Source organism: Cicer arietinum, chromosome 2 (genome assembly GCF_000331145.2).
Source record: "Cicer arietinum cultivar CDC Frontier isolate Library 1 chromosome 2, Cicar.CDCFrontier_v2.0, whole genome shotgun sequence".
NCBI classification, from domain to species: Eukaryota; Viridiplantae; Streptophyta; class Magnoliopsida; order Fabales; family Fabaceae; genus Cicer; species Cicer arietinum.
In genome coordinates this window covers 51,461,875-51,485,580 of record NC_021161.2, presented here as the reverse complement: position 1 = coordinate 51,485,580, position 23,706 = coordinate 51,461,875, and the positions used below count along the sequence as shown (strand labels likewise).

The window sequence follows — 23,706 nt, the reverse complement described above, 5'->3', positions numbered from 1 at the left end:
AAATTCATCTAATCAGCCACACATTTGATAACTTTTTTATTTTAAAAAATAATAAATATGATATGATAAATTAAAATAAATAATTATAATTGAACAATTTTAAAAAAAAAGAAAAAAAACTTTATTCTATCACGATCACAGAGATATGGATATAGGACTATCTGAATTTGTCTATGTCAGAACAGCGGTGAAGGCTGGTCCACTTGGATAAGTTTATCGGATTTCAAATTGCTTCTGATTTTTCATTTTCATTTTAGTTTACAAAAAGGTGGTTTCTAATTTTTTTTAAGGAATTGGGTCCAAAGCCCAAAACAAACCCATGTTTCCTTCCTTAAATTTGAAATTCTTTTTCCCATACTCTCAAATTATACCTATACTACCCCGTAAGTAAAAAAATGATTTTTTTTTGTCTTTGTTTAAATAATAAACCTCTAAAAATTTCACCATTTTACCTTTCAACATTTTTGGAAAAAAAGTAAGTATTTTTCTAAATCTTCTAGAAAATTTGTTTTCAAGTTTTTCAGTACAGAAGCCTCTTTCGAAAATATTTTTTCAACTTTTCTTGTTGTATCGGAAAACTTAATTTAACTTCTCTAAAAATCATATTCATACCAAAAAACTTGGTTTAACATTTCCAATAGTTACCAGAAAACTTGGTTTAACATTTTCGATAGTTACCGGAAATCTTGAACCTCAAGTTCTTTGGAAGTTATATTATTATTATTTTATTTTATTTTTAATTTTAATTAATTATGATTTTATAACCAATTGTGACTTATTTCTTTTTTTTTTCTTCAATTTTCCAGTGGGTGCACGAGGAAGAGACGACAAATCATACGAATTACACGTGACACTCATACTTCTACATCATCCATGGAGGATTCGACCGACAACTTCAAGGAGAAGAAGACATATGATAATTGAAGACGATGATGAGGGAGATTAGGATAATCGATTTATTCTATATGTGACTATCCATCAGCAGGATGAGCCTTCTATAGTGCATGAGAAGGAGGAGGTACATGGATAGGTGGAGATACATGAGTAAGTGAAGGTACATGAGCAGGAGGAGGTTGAACCTGCTCATGAGGAAGAACATATGGAGGAGGGGCATGATGGAGCTCAGAGACCTGGTGAGCTCACACAGTATCCTAGAGGACCATATGATTTATCCGTCCTTACATTATACCGTTATCATGTTTCAGCTAAACTGTGGTTTGGTCAGGTATGTTAAAGTAATTATTATTTATAATGCATCAAAAATATTTAATGTCATATATTTTCTTTGTACACAGGAGCAACCATTGCTGAAAATTGTTGCACATGGAAAGAAAATGCAACAATTTATCCTGTCGGTACTCCCGCGATCCATAGAGAACTGAGTGAACTTTTCAGGATTGAACCCATTACAACGGGATAGTTTAAAGATGATCGACAATAATCTGATTTATGCGTTTGTGAAAAGATGGCATTGCGAGACATTGTCATTTGGTGAAATGACAATTACTTTGGATGATGTTGTCAATCTTCTAGGATTGTCTATCAAGGGTGAATTCTACAGTCCACCTGATGTAAATAGAGTAATGACATGTAATCTTGCCATGACTTTATTAGGAGTGATCGCGGAAGAGATCTAGAAGGAGATCAAAAAGACTAGAGGTGCGCACTACAGACTTGATTGGTTGAAAGAGGTCTTTAGAAGGCAGTGTGCATCATAGAGATTTGATTGTGCTGCTAGGGCGTATCTGTTGAATTTAGTAGAGAATACTATTTTTGTTGGTAAGAGTCATACTCTAGTTGATGCGAAGTACCTTCCTTTATTCATACATTTAGACGGTACAGATAAATACGCAGGGGGTACTGCTACATTCGTAGTTCATTATGACTATCTCTCATATGGCTGTTGTTTTGACATCAAACAGCTAGGTGGATATATATTGTTGCTTCGGGTATTAAATATTTATTTTTATTTATTAAATATTATGTTAATTATTTTTAATTATTAATTTTTATGTATATCATTTATTTATTTATTTTTATGTTTAATTTTTTAATTATTATTTATTGTTAATTATTAATTTTTTTATTATCATTAATATATATATATATATATATATATATATATATTTTTGCAACAGTGTTAGATTTATGAATATTTTTCAAATATTTGTAATAGAGATGACTAGGGTGTTGACGTGGAATGCATTGCCCGAATGAATAGATAGTGCTATAAACAAGACAAACACAAGGTCACTGAGTACAGACGTATGCTTGACGCACTAACACATGCAGATATCATATGGAGACCATGGAAGAATCATAGGGATGTCATTCCCTTTGATGATATCATGCTCTACACTGATCACCTTCGGTTATGCAGCACAATAGTGAAATATCTGCGAGAGAGGTGTTTGAGACAATTTGGATATATCCAACATATTCCATAACCGCCCACCTCCAAATCTTTCTAGATTATTTGATGTAGGTATGAAATGGTTGGGATATGTGACCCATGTCACCGAGATATTTCACAATATCCATCTAGCTACATATCCATATGAGTGTCATAAGGGATATTTGGAGTGGTTCTATCAGGTGTCTCATCCACTGCTAGTGTGACCAGATGGTGTACCCCAGGTCTCAGATTATAGTGCCACGACCACCGCTGCAGATGCTTCTAGTTCACAGCCGCCACATATCCTACAACGGATCAGTGATCTAATACATCAGGGGTTGAATGAACATGAAGTTGTTCATACCCTCCCAACATTTACACATGTCACACATGTTGTGTACCAACATTAACTTCAATTTCCAATGAGCTGACTCAACCCTATCATTACATATAAATTGTCACCATTGAATAATTCAACAATAGATAATAAAATTACAAAATCAAAGTTTTAGAGTCACATGACATACCTGTTAGTCGTTATGTTCTTCAAATGCATCACTCAATTTGTCCATGCTTCAACAAACTTTTTCTTATGAGGAGTCAACCAAGTTTCTTTCACATAGTCAACAAACACTTTATTATTGACACATGATTGCTCAAACATGTGCAAACGCATGATATACTATTTTTCATCACTGCAATATATAACGTATTTCCACATATTCAATACTAACACTTGTTTATCATTTAAGACATATTACTTGCATTTTTCTATAACATTTTTGTCGATATGGAATTGACAAAGCAAATTAACAACATGTGGAAATACAATACCAATTGCATTGATTAATGCAAGATATCTGTCTGTCATAATTACTTGAGAAAATTTATTTTGTATAAAAAACAGTTCTCTTAGCCTCTCTAATGCTCAACAAAAGTTTTCTTCCCGCTCACATTCCAAATAAGCAAATCCAACTACAAATGTCATTTCTGTTGATGTCATACCAACAATTTCAAGTAATGACATTATGTATTTATTAGTTTTGTAGGTATTGCCTATAATCAACACAATTGGAAACAAATTCAACAATTTCACTGAATTTGAATGCTCCCAAAAAATATCTCTCATAACATCTTAGTCTTCACGCTTTTTATTCCAACACACTTATTTTGTATATTCAATTAACTTGAATAAATGTTGTATCTTTGTTATATTACCTCTCACGTGCAATCGAATCATACTCCTCTGTTTATATATTTGTGAGATCTTAGTAACATTGTTCTTATTTCGGTTTTGCAATGAGAGTAATATGCGTGTCAGTGCAACATTGTATTTTGTTAAGTCATGAACATGTTTTTTTTTTTATTTTTCATATAAAAGTCAAACAAATGCATGCCTATACAAAATATCAGGTAATTCATGGTTGTGAACTCCACAAATTACTTTAATTGTTAATCCTGAATCATCTTTTAATGGTTTTGATCTAAGCTTAAAAGGACAATCACACTTTTTTGTTGAACTTCGAGTTGAACTATTAGCACACTTGTATTTTCCTCTTTTATCACAACCTAATACTAATTTATTTCTCGTCTTTTTCTCTTCTGTCTCTATATCTGATTTTCTGATGATAACAGTAACTTTATTTTTTAAATCGATTTCTTTAGTCCAATTCACAACAGCGTTCCTTGTATCAAGTATCTGAAATAAAATATAAAATAAATTATAATTATTCACAATAATATATTTTTATAATATTAATTATAATTATTCATACCTGATATATGTCAAAAATGTTTGTAGTATCGACATATGTTTTATCCAAAAATAGTAGCAGTTTATCCATATATGTTAACATTTAAAAAAATTAATAAAATTTAAAAAATTTAAAATAAAATTGGTGTACCGGAAAACTTGTCAATGAAGTTTTCCGGAAACACCTTCTGTACTGGAAAAGTGAAGAAAGTTTTATGGTACACATATTCTTCCATTCTATAACGAAAATCTTTTTTAAAGTTTTTCGATAACATTCTTCTGTACCGGAAAAGTTGAAGAAAGTTTTCCGATACACACATTTTTCAATTTTGTACGGGAAATATTTTTTAAAGTTTTCTGGTAACATTCTTTGTACCGGAAAACTTGTAAAAAGTTTTCTAGTAACACTCTGTGTACCGAAATTCTTCTAAATAGTTTTCTAGAAGTTACTGGAAAACTTGCACCCACTGGAATTTTTTTTACTACTCCGAAAATGATGAAATGGTAAAAAAAAAAAAAATGACTCTGGATTTTGTGAAATAGTAAAAAAAAATTTAAGGTAATTTTGTCATTTTCATAAAACTATGGAGGTATAAGTCTAAAAATGGGAGTACAGGGTAAATTTTTCTTAAATTAGATATCTTTCTTAAATTAGATATCTTCATCGTTAAAGAAGCTCAAAATATTCCTCACCCCGTGAAATCCTCAAATAAAACTAAAAAGTAAATAAAAATATATTTATAATTTGTTAAATTTAACTCAATTCTTACTTAGGTCATTTAACTTTATTTTATTTTGATTTAATCTTTTAAGTTATATTATATTTATATAATTAGTCTTTTATTTCAATTTCGGCATTAATTAGTTTAATTAAATTTTTTAAAAATTCTACCAAATACTGCAACAATATATTTCTCATTGATTCATACTAATCCTTTAAAAAATATTCATTAAATCATATAAATTGTTTATATTTCTTGATTTTCTCAACAAAAATTTAAAAACACATATAGCCTTAAAAACAAGATAATAAAGGTTTATCTACACAATTAATGTCTTTAACTTTCTTCATGTGTAAAGTAGTTTGGATACTCAACTCTCAACTCATTGTGACATTTTGATTAAATCTTAACATTTCATGACAGTAATTCAAAAAAACAAAATCAAATTTATATTATCACATGTATAATTTAATATATCTTAAAGACTAATTGAACAAACCGAATATAACTTAAAAAATTAAATTCAAAATAAATTTTAAAAATCTAAACAAAAATAAGGTGTATTTTTTACGTAAAGAAAAGCTCAAATGAAACCTCCATCCCGTACAAGTGAATTAATCATGTGATCAAATGAAATTCAGTCAAATCAAAGTTCATTTACCCAAATATTATAATCCATTCATTTAACAAAAAAACAAACTATAAATTACAAACTTAACTATAAAACAGTTTGATCAACTGTTCTATTCAACTGAACACCAAAAAACATAGGTAGACGTACAAAAAGGAGAAAATGATCTTACTATCTAGAAGAATACAATTCTTAATTACGAAACAAATTCAGACACAACCAAGTAAAATAAAAGTACTATCTATTTTCCCAAAAAATAAAATAAAATAACTCTTTAGTATTGTTTCTCTTATAAGTGCAAATGTTGTGGAAATTTAAGAAATCATGAAGCCTTGGTCTCTAGGTACATTAATATATTTATTAATTCTCATTTTATCAAGGAAATTTAACAACATTACATCAATGTTGTGATTAATTCTCATTGTTGCCTTCTTAAACACCACCAACACAAACTCAGATCCATGTTTAAACTCTGTTATATATAACTTGGTTGTTTTATTGAAATGAAATCAGTCTTTATTCTAAGAAAATATATCAATAAGGCAAGAGAAAAAAAGGTCAAAATCACGTTAATTAAACATTAATCAACCACTAAAGCATAAAGTTATTTAAAGAAAGAGATATATTTAAGTGGTCATAACCACAAATAGAAATTATTTGAATGTACGTATAAAAAATATACATCAATTAATTATTTTAAAATACATATTATTTAATTTAATTTTTTTAATTTTTGTTATTATATGTGTATCTAAATGACGTACTTAAGTCATATTATCACATTACTTCAATAGTAATTTGTCAAAAATTAAGTAGTATATAGTTATGAATTGAGTATTGATAGTATTGTAAAATATTTTATATTTTATAATGAGTGTTACACATATATAGAATGCTATTAGAAATAAAAGAAATATAATTGTAATTTTAATAAATTATTTTAATTAATCGTTATTATTATTAAACATATATAGAATGATGTCAGATACAAATTAATTACAGTAATATAAATCTGTTACTATATTTTACTTAACTCGGCGCTGGCCACTATATAGTCTACTATAGCAGCAAAATTTGTGATGAAATCCTTAATCAACTAGTCTTCACAATTATAGTATATGATGACATTTTTAGGATTTTGTTATATTTTTAAACATTGTTTATCTACGCAGATCTTGCAGCAAGAGAAGACTTTTTTACCAACCAAATATCACTACCTACTTATAATGATGCGCATATACACACACGTTCACTTATTAAATTACACTCAAAACTTACATTTAATGTAATATCCATTCAATAATATCGTGTTAAATTAATATTTTTCAACATCAACTGTTAAATTAAAATTTACTATAATATAAATTATATTTATAGATTTTGATATTTATTGATTATTATTTATTATGGTATTAATATATATTAAAATTAATATTATTTATAATTATATTATTAACATTGATCTTAATTCATCTTGATGACATAATATATATAATTATTAATTAATGTAAAAATTTATAAATATATTTTATATGATTCAATTTAATAATTAATTTAAAAAAATATTAATTTGATAAGATATATATATATTCTTATCCTTGTTGCTTTTAAGAATCCGTGAATTGGTTTTAATTTGTTGACTTGGTATACGCCCACAATTTTATTTGTATTGAATTAAATTGTTATATAAGATTGGTGGGGGCTCAACTACATAAATTAAATTAAGTTTGTTGCTTTATCTTTTTACTATAAATTTAGTATTTTGTGCTAGCTTTAATAATAATAATAATAATAATAATAATAATAATAATAATAATAATAATAATACTTATAACAACACTCTAAAATTATTGTCTAATATAAATACATTTTATCTGTTTTTTGCAACACTTTTCGAATTGTTGTAGTCTATCAAAAAAAAAGTCATAATTTAATCGTGATTAGTTTGCTACAGTTAATTGACATTGAATTAATAGAGTATTTGTCTTTCATAGAAATTGAACTCGGTAGTTGAGGATAAATACAATTCCATCTCATTCTCACTATCAATTGAGTTGCTGACTAATTTGGTTGAGCTGCTGGCTCAATGTGAGAATGAGATGAGGTGGTACTTATCTCTAGGTATCAAATTTGACTCATACAAAAGACAAAAATTCACTATTTGGTGATATGATGTCTTGTTGCCCTAATTTTATTTTTGGTTGGTAATGATGTTAAGTAACACTTCTGATTGTCTTGCTACTCTTATTGAAAAGGTAAAACCCTTAATTTATGTCATTGTTTATTTTACTTGTATACTTCTTCAGATTTATCTAGATTTTACTTGTATAAGAAATGACATGTTATATATGCTTTATAGAACTCTTAAAATGGTATTTGCAATAAGTGAATAAGGAGTTGAGTAATGTGTTTTTCAAAATCTTCATTTGTGTGTGTTCGTGTTAGAGTGGATGTGGGGTGATGCAAACTTCCCCATTGTGGAAAATATTATGTAATGTGGTTTTATTAATTTTAAATTCTTTAAATTGAAGTAACTGAAGTGTGCTTACTAAATGGCAAGCAGGAAGGTGAGATAAATGAGGAAAAATTATTAATTGATTATTAGATTTGTCACTTGATCATGTCAAAGTGTTATAAATGTGCACATGATTTGTGTGCTTTAAGAAATGGTAAATTACCCAACATTCTACTTTACTATCATTTAAAACGAAAAAGTTCATTGGTGCAATTTTTACATGATTTATTGTTGTTGTTATTGGATTGAGCTAGTTTATTGCAATTGGTATTACTATCATATAAACAGTGGCGGAGCTTGATAAAAAAATTTGGGGTGGCCGACATAAAAATATAATATATAATAAATTAAATATATAAATAATATTATATAACAAAAAATTAAATTGTAATAAATATAAGGTGAACTATCAAATAATTTAGAAAACATAAAACATCTTATATGCAACAACAAAACTAAAACACTTTATATAGACAAAAATACTCGAACAAAAATGCAACAAAACTCAAACACCTTATATTCAGCAAAAAAAACTCAAACACTTTATGAACATAAAATCAAACACCTTATGTGCAACAAAAAAAACTAAAACACTTCATATGGACATAAAATCAAACACCTTATGTGCAACACAAAAACTCTAAACAAAAAATCAGCACTAATGTCTAATTGAAACTCCAAATCAAAATTTCAAACTCCAAATCAAAGCTTCAAAGTCAACACTAACAAAATAACCTTTAAATTTCATGCTAACTGAACAAATAAGCTAGAATTACACACAAATATGGGGCACTGCCATATAAGTTAAATTCTAACACAGGAGCAACGATCTGAAAATTAACAGAATTGAAATCAAAACGCACTAACTAACTAACAGAGGAGCGACTCGAACTAACAGAATTCCAAATCAAAATTAACTAATAAAAATCAGTACTAATAAAAGCAGCAACACGATCTGGAGACAGATGAAGTTGCGGCGAACAGAGAGGTGAGATCGAACGGCCACGAAGGCAGTCAGACAGAGGCGGCCGCAGGCCTGCAGCGAATAGAGGAGCGATTGATTCCTGATCTGGCAGAGAAGCAGATAAGTGATCTGAGGCGGCAACGCGATTGTTGTGATTTCTGGAGAAGGGAGAGAGAAAGGTTGTAACTTTGCAAAAGGGAGAGAGAGATGAAGGCTTGGAAGAGAGAGGAATGCTTGGGGTGGCCCAGGCCTGCAGCGAATAGAGGAGCGATTGATTCCTGATCTGGCAGAGAAGCAGATAAGTGATCTGAGGCGGCAACGCGATTGTTGTGATTTCTGGAGAAGGGAGAGAGAAAGGTTGTAACTTTGCAAAAGGGAGAGAGAGATGAAGGCTTGGAAGAGAGAGGAATGCTTGGGGTGGCCGCGGGGGAGAGAGAGATGAAGGCTTGGAAGAGAGAGGAAGGCTTGGGGTGGCCGCGGCCCCCCTGTCCCTACTAAGCTCCGCCACTGCATATAAAATGACACTATTTAATTAAAATTGCATATTTCCTAAATGTATCTTTCTTTATTTGCTATTGTCATATCTTTTTCTTTTAACATGATAAGATAAGATGTCTCAAGATGATAAGTGTGCTATCACTTTCGATGTTTTGTCAAATATTATTGATTATCTTCATAAAAATCTCAATAGATATGATGAGACTAAAAGCCACAATAATACTTCTATTGAAAGATGTTAATTCTATTTTGTTGGTGGTGGGAGATAGATGTATGATAGGTGTTCATAATTAGTTTTAATTAAATCATATTGTTTAAGTAGAGATGCTTTTCTCGCATTAACTTTGTATCTGTTACTATCATCAAGAGTTGATGTATGTAGTATTTTATTACCATGGCACATAGCAATTTTATATAATTATTAGCTAGTTGTGTCTAACTTACTGATTTTAATTTTTTTTCCACAATATTTAGCACAGTCAAGGTGTGGCAAAATGAATTTCAATAAATTAATTGTTACCACGCTTTATTTGATTGTGGCTAATGTTCCAATTAACCGTGACTAAATTTTGCGACCCTCAAACCCACATATGAACAAATCATGAAAACTTTTTTTTAACCATAATTAAAGTATTATTTTGTCACGTTTCAACCGCTTTTTCGTTGTGCTAAGATGTTGTCTATTTTATTGACAATAGTTTTACTAACTACACATAATATTAAGAAGAAGAAAAAAAACATAGTTTTTAATATATATAGACAACAATCTTGAAATTACTCTATAACAACAATGGTTAACAATTTAATAACGGGTATCATTGTGTATATTTATTAAAGATTTACACTTATAAAATTGTTTTTAATTTTTATTTTATTGAAAATTTATAATAGAATTTTCGTATAATTTATCAGTTGTAATAAACTATATGATATCTTAATTGTTGTTTATATCACAAATTTATCAATTGTAATATACTCTATATGATTTTATATTTGTGATAGAAGTGAATAATTATTTGTGCAATAGCAATTGGTAGAAATCTTTCAATATAGTTTGAAGTGCATACACGATTTAGATACTATTTATTTCCAATGAAGTGTAGGATATCATAATATATTTTGTTACTACATTTTTGGAGTCAAAACGAGATTCAAATAAGTAAGTGTATTAAAAATGTGGCTAATAAATAATATTTTGTCGTTTAGAAAAGGCGAAAACCGCGTGCGGCATTGTTAAAACGACAACAGTTTTGCCGACACACCGTTTTGCCTTTATTATCTTTTCTTCAAACGATGCATAAATACAAGACCCGTCAATAACCAAATAAAATACACTCTCTACTATACTCAATTTTAATTATTATTTAGATTCAAATGTGTACAATTTCAGAAAAATGTTATAACGACTTTTAAAAAGTTGAGATAATAATGTTTATAAAGGCATAATTAATTGGGATCGGTGCTTGCATTTTAACCGCTTAATTAATTACTTACTAGTAATTAATCTAATCTTATGTCGACATGCACTTGCACTTGCACACGGAGCAATTAATTAATTTTAATTAATTAAGTTTAATTTTAATACTACTATTACTCCAATAATTTGTTCTAATAATAAAAAATAACATATTTAATTTAAGATGTGGTTTTGATTTCTAATAATGTTATTGTAAATAGACAAATATAAATTAATTTGTAGGTGTCATTATTCCGTTCTACATTTTTTGTTTTTTTTAAGAAAAAAATTATTTGTACTATAATGCAATATAATACATGAGAAATTATTTTATATAGATGAACATGTGGAGAAATATTATCTATAAAAAAACAAAAAGGACTTGCTCATTGCTTAGCTAAAGTTTCAATAAAAAAAAATATCACACAACAACCTTTTATTTGGTCCATCCTCCAACGTTGAAAAGAAGCATAAAAACAAAACTTCTAAGTAGCTTCATATGAATGCAAATTATTCATTAGTTTTTGCTGCAAGGGAACTTGGTCGTTGCTACAGTTCAAATCATAGTTAACTTTTTATTTAAGGTGAGAGTCTCTTAAATTGTTTAACTGATCTTGTTTTCTTGGTATGAAAGGAATGATTTTATATTGTTTTGTGCTTGTTATGTTGATGTTGTATTTTGAGTGATATTAAAAAGTACTTTTTTAAGGCAATTATTGAGTTTGTGAAAGTGGGTTGCTAATGAAAGTTGAAACTTCATGGTCTTTTTGTTGTTGTTGTGTTTAATGAGTTTTTTTTTTTTTTTCCAATTGAATTTGTTTTTTATTTTCTTAAGGAGAGAAACTTAGTGGATCACTATAGGAATGATTGAGTTAGGAGGGTGAATTATCAGGAATTCTATGTCTTGGTGTTGTTGAGTATGAAATTTAATTGGTTTTTTCATATTTGAATAACAATTTTTTTTTTTTAATTTATTGGAAGTTTTTATTCAAAGAAAAAGGTGGTTTAATGTTTATGGTTTTAAGCAAGCTTCAAGGATTTTGAGATCTTGAAGATATTAATGGATCTTTTGAGTATCTTTTTTAGGAATTGAAAACCATGAATATGATGTTCTGAGCAACACTATCTTTTTTACTTTTTCATGAAGAAGTAATAAAGAAAAAAAGGAAAAATGAAAAGGTCTTGCTTTAATTAGTAGTTGATCTTCCAAAATTCATTATTTGGTTAGATAAGATTTATCTGAGCCAGTTTTAATTTCTATTGATTACAGCAAATTCGAAAGCACAAACAATAACATGTGTTGGAAAGACCGATGGCAAATTCTATTTCTATTGCGGACCATTTTATAGGTGGTCTGCATTTGATCAATATTTAAAAGTTATCTGAAATTCTAACAACAATCGACGATACTCTTTAGAAGCATATGTCAACAAATTTCCTTGTCTTTATAGCTAGAACAATAACCCTAATTGAGGGACACGTGTTTTTTCCTTTATTTTATCGAATTGACCTCGATCGAGTCATTGTTTCAGCCATAAAAACCATGAATGTTGTTAAATTATATTTCCAAAGAGTGTCATCTATCGTTGTTAGAATTTCAAATGACGGTTAAACATTGGTCCACAGTGAACCACTTACCAAGGTGATATACGGTATCATCCGCCTAAACTGATTACTAATAAAACAATTCAAATTTAATGATGAAGTTGCTGATATATTCAAAGGGTAATAAGAACTATCATATTCTGCAACATGTAGATTATGAAAATCAGGCACTAACACCTAAACTTTGGTCTGATGCAGATGTTGGATTAAGCTGATCACAAAGTTTAAAAAATAGAAGCATATACTTTTCAATGCAGACATCTCATATACATAAAATGTCATATGATTCTGACAGATTCAGCATTGATCCTATACAAAATCTAGAGTCATATTCCTTCATGCCGAATGAAATTCTGGAAAACTACTCATCCTCTGATAACAGTAGCCATTCAATTTTAACCTACCCTTCATTTCATGTTTTAGAACAACATTCCACCCTTGAATCTTCTATGGACAAAAATTCTCCATCTAGTTTTAGTTTCTCACCGAACAACAGTCCGGTCTCGAATCTACACTCAAATTCTTATGCGTTCAGGTCACAGAGTTCTCTTGAAATCATCAATGATTCGTTAGAGAACGAATCTTGTTTGATGCATAACCAGGATGACTTGTGGCACAAGATAAGAGAGCTTGAAAATGCTATGCTAGGACATGATGATGCAGATATGCTAGATATATATGATGATACTGTGATAATTCAAGAAGAATGTGATCCAATTTTGTTAGAGGCTGAGAAATGGAACAAAATGATGGAGATGGTATCAAGAGGGGATTTGAAAGAGATGCTTTTTACTTGTGCAAAAGCGATTGAAGCGAACGATATGGAAATAACTGAATGGTTGATGTCAGAATTGTCTAAAATGGTTTCAGTTTCAGGAAATCCAATTCAAAGGTTAGGAGCATACATGCTTGAAGCTCTTGTTGCAAAACTAGCTTCTTCAGGAAGCACAATATACAAATCATTGAAATGTAAAGAGCCTGTTACTACAACTAGTAGTAAAGAACTACTTTCACATATGCATGCACTTTATGAAATTTGTCCTTACCTCAAATTTGGATACATGTCAGCAAATGGAGTAATAGCTGAAGCCTTAAAAAATGAAAGTGAAGTTCATATAATTGATTTTCAGATTAACCAAGGAATCCAATGGATAAGTCTAATCCAAGCTCTTGCTGGTAAACCTGGAGGATCGCCGAAGATTCGAATAACTGGTTTTGATGACTCAACTTCAGCTTATGCTAGGGGAGGAGGGCTTGATGTTGTAGGAAAAAGGTTATCAAAACTTGCACAATCATATAATGTAGTTTTTGAGTTTCATGCTATAAAGGCTGATCCTACTGAGGTGAAACTTGAAGATTTTGAACTACGTCACAGCGAAGCTATTGCTGTGAATTTCGCGATGATGCTACACCATGTACCTGATGAAAATGTACATGGCTGGAATCATCGCGACCGGTTGGTGAGATTAGTGAAGCGATTGTCTCCTAAGGTAGTGACTCTTGTTGAACAAGAATCAAATACCAACAACCTTTCGTTCTTTCCACGTTTCGTCGAGACAATGAACTACTACTTGGCAGTTTTTGAATCAATTGATGTTGCTTTGCCAAGGGAGCACAGAGAAAGGATTAATGTGGAACAGCATTGTTTGGCGCGAGAAGTCGTCAATTTAGTAGCATGCGAAGGATCGGAACGAGTCGAACGCCACGAGCTTCTGAAGAAGTGGAGATCATGTTTCACAATGGCTGGATTCACATCATATCCATTAAGCTCCTTTATTAATTGTTCAATAAGAAATCTTCTAGAAAGCTACCAAGGACTTTACACTCTAGAAGAGAAAGATGGTGCTCTTTATCTTGGTTGGATGAATCAGGCTCTTATTACCTCTAGTGCTTGGAGGTGAATCATACTCCAATCAGAACTTGCTTATTTTGTTATCAGGATCTATGTATTATCCTTAACTTCTTTTAGTTTATGTATCCTTAACTTGGTAGAATAACTTCATAAATTATAAAAGTATTGTATATTTCTTGTCAACAATTCCAGCACCAACAAACAGGACTATATATCTATATATATATATATTCTTGAACAAAAATGATTTCTTTAAAACCAAATTCATACAACTGGTTAAAGCAATTCAACTAGGCAATTCGGTAGATATTTAATAGATATACCAATTAAGCATTGAAACCACCTACTTAATTTCATTAAACACAAGTTTAGATTTGGTTAATCATAATTTTGTGGTGTTCAACTACATGTTGATTTGAACACGTGAGCATGTTCGAGTTTTTAGTTAATTAATGAAGCTTCATTGATAGTTATAGTATCTTTTGACACCTGATATGTCGGTTAACCATCTATTCAACATAATTAACTATTATTTAAACTGCATTAAGCACTTAGATTTTAGTTAACGCATGTGTTTTAGAATGCATAACTCTGGCATTAACCAAAGATAAAAAAGAAAAAGTGACAATATATACCTACAAAACATGTCAGCTGAAAATTATTACAAAACAAGGAAGAATAGAACATGGATTTTTCACTACAAATCTTTCTAAGCTAAATTGCATTTCTCCTAGCCTAGTTGAGTCAGATTCAGACCCTTCTTCATATTTACCATCAACTTCATTCACTTCAGTTCCAGCAATTATCCTGCAAACTATTGAAACTCTTTTCACATTCTTCACTCTTGCAGCATTGACACTTTTTATGTTACTCAATTCTTTGTCACTTGTATTCAACTGAATCTCCGCGTCGAAATTAAATTGAATTAGTTGACAAAAACGACACGACGAATCTTTACAAACATCATGAACTTTCTTCACAGGTTTCCCTTGAAAACATCTCATTGTAGTGACATAGAATCTCAACAATTCATTTCCATCAACAGTACTTCTTGGATGCCTTGGATACTGTTTCTTCACTTTTTCTCTGTACTTTTCAAACCTTTCAAGGACTTGTTCTGAGTACCTCACCCTCAAAACTGTTCTAACCTTCCTCAATGGCTTTGAGGTGTTCATCCAAGCTTTCTGAAATATCATCTCAACAATTTTTCTTGATTGGTCTCCAATTCCAAGCTCTGCCAAAATTTAACAATATCAGTTGCATTGCGATAATTAACATTATAAAATAAGTTGCAAGTCGAATATAACACGGCCGCAAAGACATCAAAAACTTGACGCCACGGCCAAAATACACACCAATTGCTCTAACTAGTTTCTTCTGAACTAGCATGCTACTTCCTTATAAGGACTTGTCCACGAAGTGTTAGCTCGGTTGTACGAGTCTGACATTATAATCTCAAGAGATAAAGTTCAAATCTCCTCTGAGACAGTTGTTAAAATATTCGTCAATGTCACTAATCTACCAGAAAACAAAAGGAATAACAAACAATTTACCATAGAGCCTTGCCATTGTGTTGTTTGGCTTGGAAACAACTAAGCTAGCTGGAGTTTCCAAGAGGGGACCATTATCTTCATCTTCTTCTTGTTTGATCAATTTCTCATCTTTTCCTTTGTCACATTTTGGTGGCTTTCTTATTACATCAGAGAGCTTGTTTCCACATTTGACATTGTCCTTCAAGGACACCCACAAAGCTTGCATCTCTTCCTCTTAATTTGTGTGTGCTATGTGCATTGAATGAAATATATAATAAAGCACACAAAAGAGAGTTGGTCCTAATATTCATAACGTAGTAAAGAGACAAAGTGTCAAAAGAAAATAAAAATAAAAAGGACAAAGTGTATGCTACAACTGTACGTGATTGAGAAATGTACGTGACAATGAGACTGTCCTATTCATTTATATTTCTTTGTCCCTTTTGGGACAATATTTATGTGATTTAAATTTACTCACGTTTCTCCATTTTTATTTTTACTACATGCTTAGCTAATCAAAATTTACAAAAGCAAATCAAAGTTGGTTTATTTGGTAAGGATTTAACTCATATTCCACCACCAGAATCTGAGTTCAAAAATCTAATGTGAGGACATGTTGGTAAGTATTAATCTTAAACTCTCCAAATGTTAGTTTTTAAAAACGATTTTACACATTAAATATACAACGAACAATGAGAGACAAAATTATTTTTTATGATATTTTAAGGATTATATTGTCTATGAATGTATTTTCATGGTTTAACGACTATTTATTTGTTTTAGTGAATGTTTGTTTAAATTGACAATATCACAATGAGTCATTGTAATTTTGCAGAAGCTACATTTATTTTACAAAACTATAGTGATTCACCGTGATTTTGCTAATTTCACCGTAAAATCAAACATGCACTTAATAGTTAAAGATCAATTTGTAGAGACACTCATGGTTTGAAGAATGAAATTGTCCTCTTAATTTTTTTTTAAAAAGTAGAGAACTATATTAGTTAAAATTTTGGGTAAATCAAGGCAACATTTATATTGATAGATATATTTAGTAAGGAAAGCTAATAAGGTATATTTTGTTTTAAAAAAATAGAAAAGAGATATGAAATTGATATCATATGGGTGGTTGATTTGGCTCGGAAGGTTCAATGGATGATGATCCATTACTCTCTAGTTAATAAATATGGGACAACGTGGCTGCATTGTTCTTCGGTTCTGTGTTATCATATCATAGCTAAGACAAATATACGAATTTAAAAAAGTTGTACTTTACTTGCAATGCAATTAAACACCAACGTGTAAATGTCAGAACGCTTCAAAGATAAAGCCACCAGAATCCAATAACCTTTCAATATTCCAAGTCACAACATACTAGTATATGCAAATTTTCACATAATTGTTTAAACTGAATATTTCTATATAAAAAAAAAAATTATAAAAAGAAAATTAAGTAGGTCAATTTTTATTGTTTTAAATACACAACTTTCAATAAAACTTACAATTATAGATTTATGTACTACATAATAATTTTAAGGCACTCATTAGTATTTGCTATGAACAATTGATTTCATCATATATTTTTTCTCCTTCTAGATATATTTTCAAGTGCTGTCCAAATATTTTTGTACTATAGTCTCCACTAATCATTATGAAAGCAGTTAAGATTAATCATTAATGGTGAATGTTAGCAATGTACTAGGAATATCCAAAAACCCCCTTTCTAGAAACATCAAAATTACCAACGCAGCGGTTTGTCTGTTTTGCTGCTACCTGCTGAAGGGATTTTCACTTGTCAGTTGTCACTTGTGGAAATGAGTCTAACAAGTGTGTTAAAATATTTAGTTACTAACATATGATTGTTGCGTAAATATTTGATATCTATTGTTATTTTCTGTCTATTTATATAATCATATTTTTTTTATAAATATAATGGTAAATACTATTAGGAATTCATACACAAACAACTGTGAAATCGTTAGTTTAAATTGAAAATACAATATTCAACCAAATAATTTTAATATTTATCAGTTGAATTAAAATTTATAAATTTTACATATTCATATTTTAATAAAAACAATAAATATTTTATTTTCTAATTTAAATACGATAAGCTAGTAAATAAATATTATTAAGGATCATACTAATGCGTGTCTTTATGACATATATTAAAGATTCTACAAATAATAATCCTATCTTTAAAAAATGAAATACACAATTTTCAATAAAAAAATATATCGTTAGTACATGTCTTATGACATATGTTATCACTTCCCTAATTTATATTTACTATTGAATAATTTTCATCCACACAATTGAATGAATCATTATTATTCTTACATATGAATTGTACTACTATATACTGATAAGCATATCACTATTACTTTCACATACTTATTATTGGCTTTTCACACGTGAATCGTGTAAGGAACAAGTGGAAGAACCTAATGTAGTGAGTGTCACATGCATTCTATCCAATTTCATCACTATAGCCAAACAAGTCATCAATCAAAGATGAAACCAAAGTTGAAATTGTGAATACAAAATATAATAAGAATTCAGTATTTATAGTTTCATTCAACCATTTTTACAAGGTTTTTGTACAAAAGACCTTTCATATAAGCTTCATATATATATATATATATATACACAGAAGAATTTGGATATAATAATAATAATAATCATAATTATACAATTACAAACAACAATTAGATTTGAAAGCCAACCTAGAGCCACTATCAGTACTACTATGCAGCAGCTCTCAAATATGGTGATATAAACATACAAGGACTATCTGCATTTTCTTACAGAAAATTACATATTTTTACTTTTGAAGCTATGCCCGCCAAAAAAGCCAAACAAAGTACTACTCATAATTTTTATTTTATTTTATTTTATTAATGTAGTAGTGTGATAATCAATTTCATGGCCCCATAAGTATTCTTCCCATGCTTTGCGAGCAAGGATACGATGAATGATTTAAAGACGAACCATCGTTCCTATTTTCTCTAGAACCAAACAGATTCGAACTGTTATTTAGAACACCATAGTATGATGGAGCTGAGGTAGTATGAACAAACTTGAAATTGGAATTGCTTGTGGGAGTTTGACTGTTCGCCAATTCAGAGAACAGCATTTTCCCTTGGCCGTTTGATCTATTTTCAGCTGGTGAACTGATTCCCATCCCAAGGTCGAGACTAATGGTATCGCATTCTTCGAACTTTATCCTTGTTTGTCCACCAGAAGCTGCATGTCCTGCCATGTCATGGCTACTATTCTTTGCAGCAGGTACATCATGATTGTGTTTTCCCTCATATGTTGTTATTACAGCTTTCGGATCATGAGATGCCCTCTCCACGTGTTTCCTAACGGGACAACCGGCATTTGTGCATTTGTAATAACTCCTGCATAATAAGAATGATAATAAGAGACAAGATAAACAAGAAATATGTAGCTAAATACCATGTTTTGGTTACACTTTATAAATCCTCATATCTTATCTACACTAATGGTATGTCATAATAAAAGGAGATTTGTTAAATAGCAGCTATAACAGCGCTATAGCGTAACAGAATTTGAACAAAACGCTATTGTTTCGAAATATGTTGTTTAGTAGAAAATGTTGTCAAATAGTAGCTCTAGTAGTGCTATACTACAGAACTATTGCGTAATAAAATTTGAAGAAACTGCAATTTTCCTTGATTTGTAATTGACAACATTGAATTAAAGCAATAGGTTATAAAGTAAAATGATCGAGAAGTGATTTCGAAAGCTTCAATAAACAATAAAAATTATGAGAAACAAATTCTTACACGAAGGACATATATTAAATTGGAACTTATTAATTTGACTTGTATTTCCTAGTTTTATATGAGGATTTACCTTGGGTTAGGATTTCCCCTCACCACTTTCTGCCCATATTTACGCCAGCGGTATCCATCATCCAATATATCAACTTCACTCGTAGTTTGTACAACAACCCGTGGCTCTCGGATAGGCTTAACTATAGGAATGATGTCAGCATTTCCGAGTTCCATTTTTCTGCTCAATATTAAAAGATCTGTAAGCACGTATGGGAAGAAAACCTAAACCTTTTTTGGCCTTAATAATCATACCTTCTCTTTGAGAAGATATCGTCATCATCAACCTCGTCATTTATCCTGGTTGACGCAAATCTAGCACCCTCTAGACTATGATCATTTGTTGCCACAGTTGATTGCTCGGGAGTCCTGTTGGGTTCAACTGCATGAGAAAAGGAAAACCAACTTAATTCTTTGAAATAAGTAATAATAAAATGGAAAAGAGAAACATCTAGCTGGTATTACCATCTCGGCCAGCCAAAGAAGATGCCCTATCAGATCTCTCTCCTTGCATAGACATAATAGAACCGGCAGAGTATCGGTTGCTTGGTTGAGGTTTAGGATGATCATGTGTTCCCTTATAAATTATTTCGGTGATTTGACCTTCATCCGAGCGTTCGAAAAGTTTTTTCACTTCGCAGTTAGGATGTGTACATTTGTAATAGCTGCGCGGAAACTCACTCCCTTTAACATGTTTTTGACCATATTTTCGCCAATTGTATCCATCATTTGATACTTTTTCGGGTGCATTAGTTGTGTTGCCTTTGTGGTTTAATTCATCCAAATTGACATCAACATGAGCACTGGCCCCGGAACTAACCATTTGAACGGGCGAGGATAGGCTTAATTCATTAGATTGATCAGCAATCTCATTTTCGATTAAAGGCGAGGATCCAAATGATTGACCTTTTCCTTGACTTTCTACTTGAGTAGATTGTTCACTTACATGGTTGGTGAAGTCTGCAGGAACCTTAACATGAGTGAATAACATTGGATAAGTGCTAATCAGATAGTAATCTTCAAAACAATATTAATTAATTAGAACTTGAAACATGACAACCCGATTTGTTTCTATCTACCACTTTTAACCCAAAAATAAAACTAGTTAAAATATTATAAGACAAGGGATTGCATCAAAGAAGAAATGAACAATCGAAGATCCTATCCACCCAATCAAAATGTTATATTCATCAAAGCATTACGAACATCAATTACCATATTTCTTTCATGTGGTTTAAACTCAAAGAAACTTGATTTTCTGTCATTAACAGTGCCGGTATTGAAGCATGTTGTGGTTAAAGGGAATGTGGCAGAAGGCATAGAACCATGCAAAGTTTGAAGAAGCTGAGGAAGGGACCCTGTAGTCGGTGAAGGCTCCACCTGCAAAGCAATGAAACAAATAATACTTAAACTACAATGCTCTGCATGACTATGTGCAACAATAGCTGAATCTAACGAAAAATTATAAATTCAAACACACAAAAAGATACATTTTTATTGAAGCAAACACCCTAAACCCCAAATAGCAATCAACCGACACATTAAATATCAGTAATCAGTAAATAACAATGGAAAAAGAAAAAATATAAAATCATTTGAGTAAACCAAAAAAACAACCTAGTGGATTTATCAGAAAGCCGAGCAAGTGGCTTCTATAACTGAGCATAAGCAAAGTTCTTCATTTTCTCTTGATAATATTGCCTTGTTGATTTGGAGTCAATATGACAAAGATAGCATAGTACACTATAATACGTGGAAGTTACTTATATATAATTAATCGATCATATCATAGAAAAGCCGCTTGAATATGAATATAGCACATAATTCCACACAGATTAGGACCATCCAGACGTTTTTTTATCTGGTTTCTTCTAGAAAATCAAATCCTTTTCAAATATCTAAAACCACAATCTTTCTGACATTCCTTATATTATACTATTCTCTCAGCACATACAACTAAAATCAATTCACTAATCATTGGCAAAGCACTGATTCGTTTGTTCCACATAGTGCAGTACAAAACAATAATACTTTTCCATGCACTCAGCTACACCGTTAAAACAAACAAAACAAAAAGGACAGGCACCAATCAAAAGAAAGATTCATTATGTGAAAAAACAACACTGACACTAAAATAATAAAAGAAGAATATCATGTGAGTCATATTCCAACAGAATACATTATTTAGCATAAAGCACTCAATATAGAATTCTATAAGCACCAGCATCAAAACCTAACCAACCAATACATAAGTGAAGGATCAAACAAGGAAAAAGCTTACTCTAAATAAAAGAAACAATTTGCCACGAGACTAAACAAGAAGCATATAAGAATTTCAAACTTTTTTTGTATTTGGTATTTTCAGCTCACTAACACTCAAATCAAGTAATTTGAAATCATCAAATATTCCTACAAAAAAGATAAGATTTGAAGCCACTCAAACCACCCCTGATATGCAATTTTTGCTACTGAGAAATGGCAAGTAAATATCAATGAAAATAACAAAAAAAATTTATGCCACTCATACAAAGTAAAAATTACCATAATGGGTCAAGTAAAATCAACAACATTCTACTAATGGATTCACACACTCACTCATTCACCCATTTTTCTTTCACTTATTCAATTCTTATTTTTTCTCATAAATCAGAAACACCCTTTGAAAATTCTTCTTCAAAGTACAATCTTTTTACCATTTTACCCTCACCAAACACTTCAATTTGAGCAAAGAGAAAAATTCACCTTCATGTTGGAAAGAAGAACTGGGGACTCCAAAAACGACGTCGGACTAAACCCCGGAGGTATTGTGATACACGGCGACCTTGAGATCGGAAGCTTCGCCGGCGACATCAGTTTGTATCTTGCCATCGAATTTTGACCCGACCCGGTTTGGTTTGGATCATGGGGTGTCCCTTCGACATGGAGCTCCGAACTCGAGTGTGGTGCGCCGGAGTTGGTGGTGGCAGCTTCCATTGTTACGGCGGCGTGGCAGAGAATTAAGAGAGAAGAGGGAATAGATGTAGGGGCATAAAGGTCATTTCATATAGCTGTTTTTTTTGGGCTTGCTTGAGACTGAGAGAGTGAGACTCTGAGTTGACTTGCAACGTTGGAACTCTCTCTCTCTAAAAATCTCTCTCTCTCTAAAAAATCTCTTTATTGATAAATTGATTCATATGTGACTCAATGTTTTTGTTCTGTGTCATAACCTTGTCGTTTTTAAACCCTTTTTTTCTGTGCATTTTTTGTTCCTTGTCAACAACTCTTCCCAAAAATTGATTCCAAAAATATCAAGATCATTGTAAGGTAATACTTCATATTCTCAATTACAAGAACAAAAATTAAAAAACATATCAATACTAATAATATTACTATTATTTTTATAATTATATCGTTTATAGAAAAATATAAAATATTAAATATATTGGTTAATATTTAAAAGATAAATATTAAATAATAAATATTTCTTAAATGTAAAAAAAAATTATAAATAAGGTTAGAAAATCTTTAAAAAATTTCTTATAATTGGAATTGAGAGTTATTTTTTAATAAAAAAAAATGTTCAATTCTTTTTCATTCCCTTGTTCCCTCCATTTTTAGTAATCAGTAGAGTGTAATTAATGACCATAGACGGTACTTTAATACCTTCATCTAATGAAATTCATCACTTTGTTATATATATTTGTTTAACAATTAATTTTTCAAAATTAACTACTATTTTCTCAAATTTTGTTGGATGAAGAGAACTAATTTATAATTTTATAAAACGTCAAAGTAAAATTAATTTATATTTAACTACGTTTTCTCTAAAAGTTATGTGTAATTGTTTTAAATGCAATTTTTAATAAATACATAGATAAATAAGTATTCTATTTAATTTCAATTTTATTTATTAAAAAATACATCGAGAAACATTTTTCTTCCGA

The 23,706-nt window shown here is 30.5% G+C and overlaps 3 protein-coding genes across 6 annotated transcripts; 1 reads left to right on the top strand and 2 right to left on the bottom strand.

The window, feature by feature from the left end:
* The first annotated feature begins 11,329 nt into the window (after positions 1-11,329).
* On the top strand, positions 11,330-14,577 carry LOC101502619 (scarecrow-like protein 21). 3 transcript variants are annotated; one of them, XM_073365129.1, is made up of 3 exons: positions 11,330-11,518; positions 12,205-12,576; positions 12,738-14,577. In XM_073365129.1, exon 3 carries the CDS (start codon positions 12,791-12,793, stop codon positions 14,438-14,440), a length of 1,650 nt encoding a protein of 549 aa, XP_073221230.1. In that variant the 5' UTR covers positions 11,330-11,518; positions 12,205-12,576; positions 12,738-12,790; the 3' UTR covers positions 14,441-14,577. The 3 variants fall into 3 exon arrangements, with proteins under 3 accessions (XP_073221230.1, XP_012568732.1, XP_004491478.1); XM_012713278.3 differs by having other exon boundaries at positions 12,205-12,659; XM_004491421.4 differs by lacking the exon at positions 12,205-12,576.
* Positions 14,578-14,999: 422 nt separating this feature from the next.
* LOC101502304 (uncharacterized) lies at positions 15,000-16,200 on the bottom strand. Its single transcript, XM_004491418.4, has 2 exons — positions 15,945-16,200; positions 15,000-15,625 (listed from the first exon to the last, which is right to left on the bottom strand). Exons 1-2 carry the CDS (start codon positions 16,147-16,149, stop codon positions 15,039-15,041), a joined length of 792 nt encoding a protein of 263 aa, XP_004491475.1. The 5' UTR covers positions 16,150-16,200; the 3' UTR covers positions 15,000-15,038.
* A 2,369-nt stretch (positions 16,201-18,569) lies between these two features.
* Positions 18,570-22,981, bottom strand: LOC101501973 (probable WRKY transcription factor 20). Of its 2 annotated transcripts, none has more exons than XM_004491417.4 (6): positions 22,526-22,981; positions 20,999-21,163; positions 20,249-20,753; positions 20,039-20,165; positions 19,806-19,964; positions 18,570-19,327 (listed from the first exon to the last, which is right to left on the bottom strand). In XM_004491417.4, the coding sequence occupies exons 1-6, from the start codon at positions 22,754-22,756 to the stop codon at positions 18,847-18,849; spliced, it is 1,668 nt and encodes a 555-aa protein (XP_004491474.1). In that variant the 5' UTR covers positions 22,757-22,981; the 3' UTR covers positions 18,570-18,846. The 2 variants fall into 2 exon arrangements, with proteins under 2 accessions (XP_004491474.1, XP_012568692.1); XM_012713238.3 differs by lacking the exon at positions 22,526-22,981 and adding an exon at positions 21,401-21,814.
* Between the last annotated feature and the right edge of the window lie 725 nt (positions 22,982-23,706).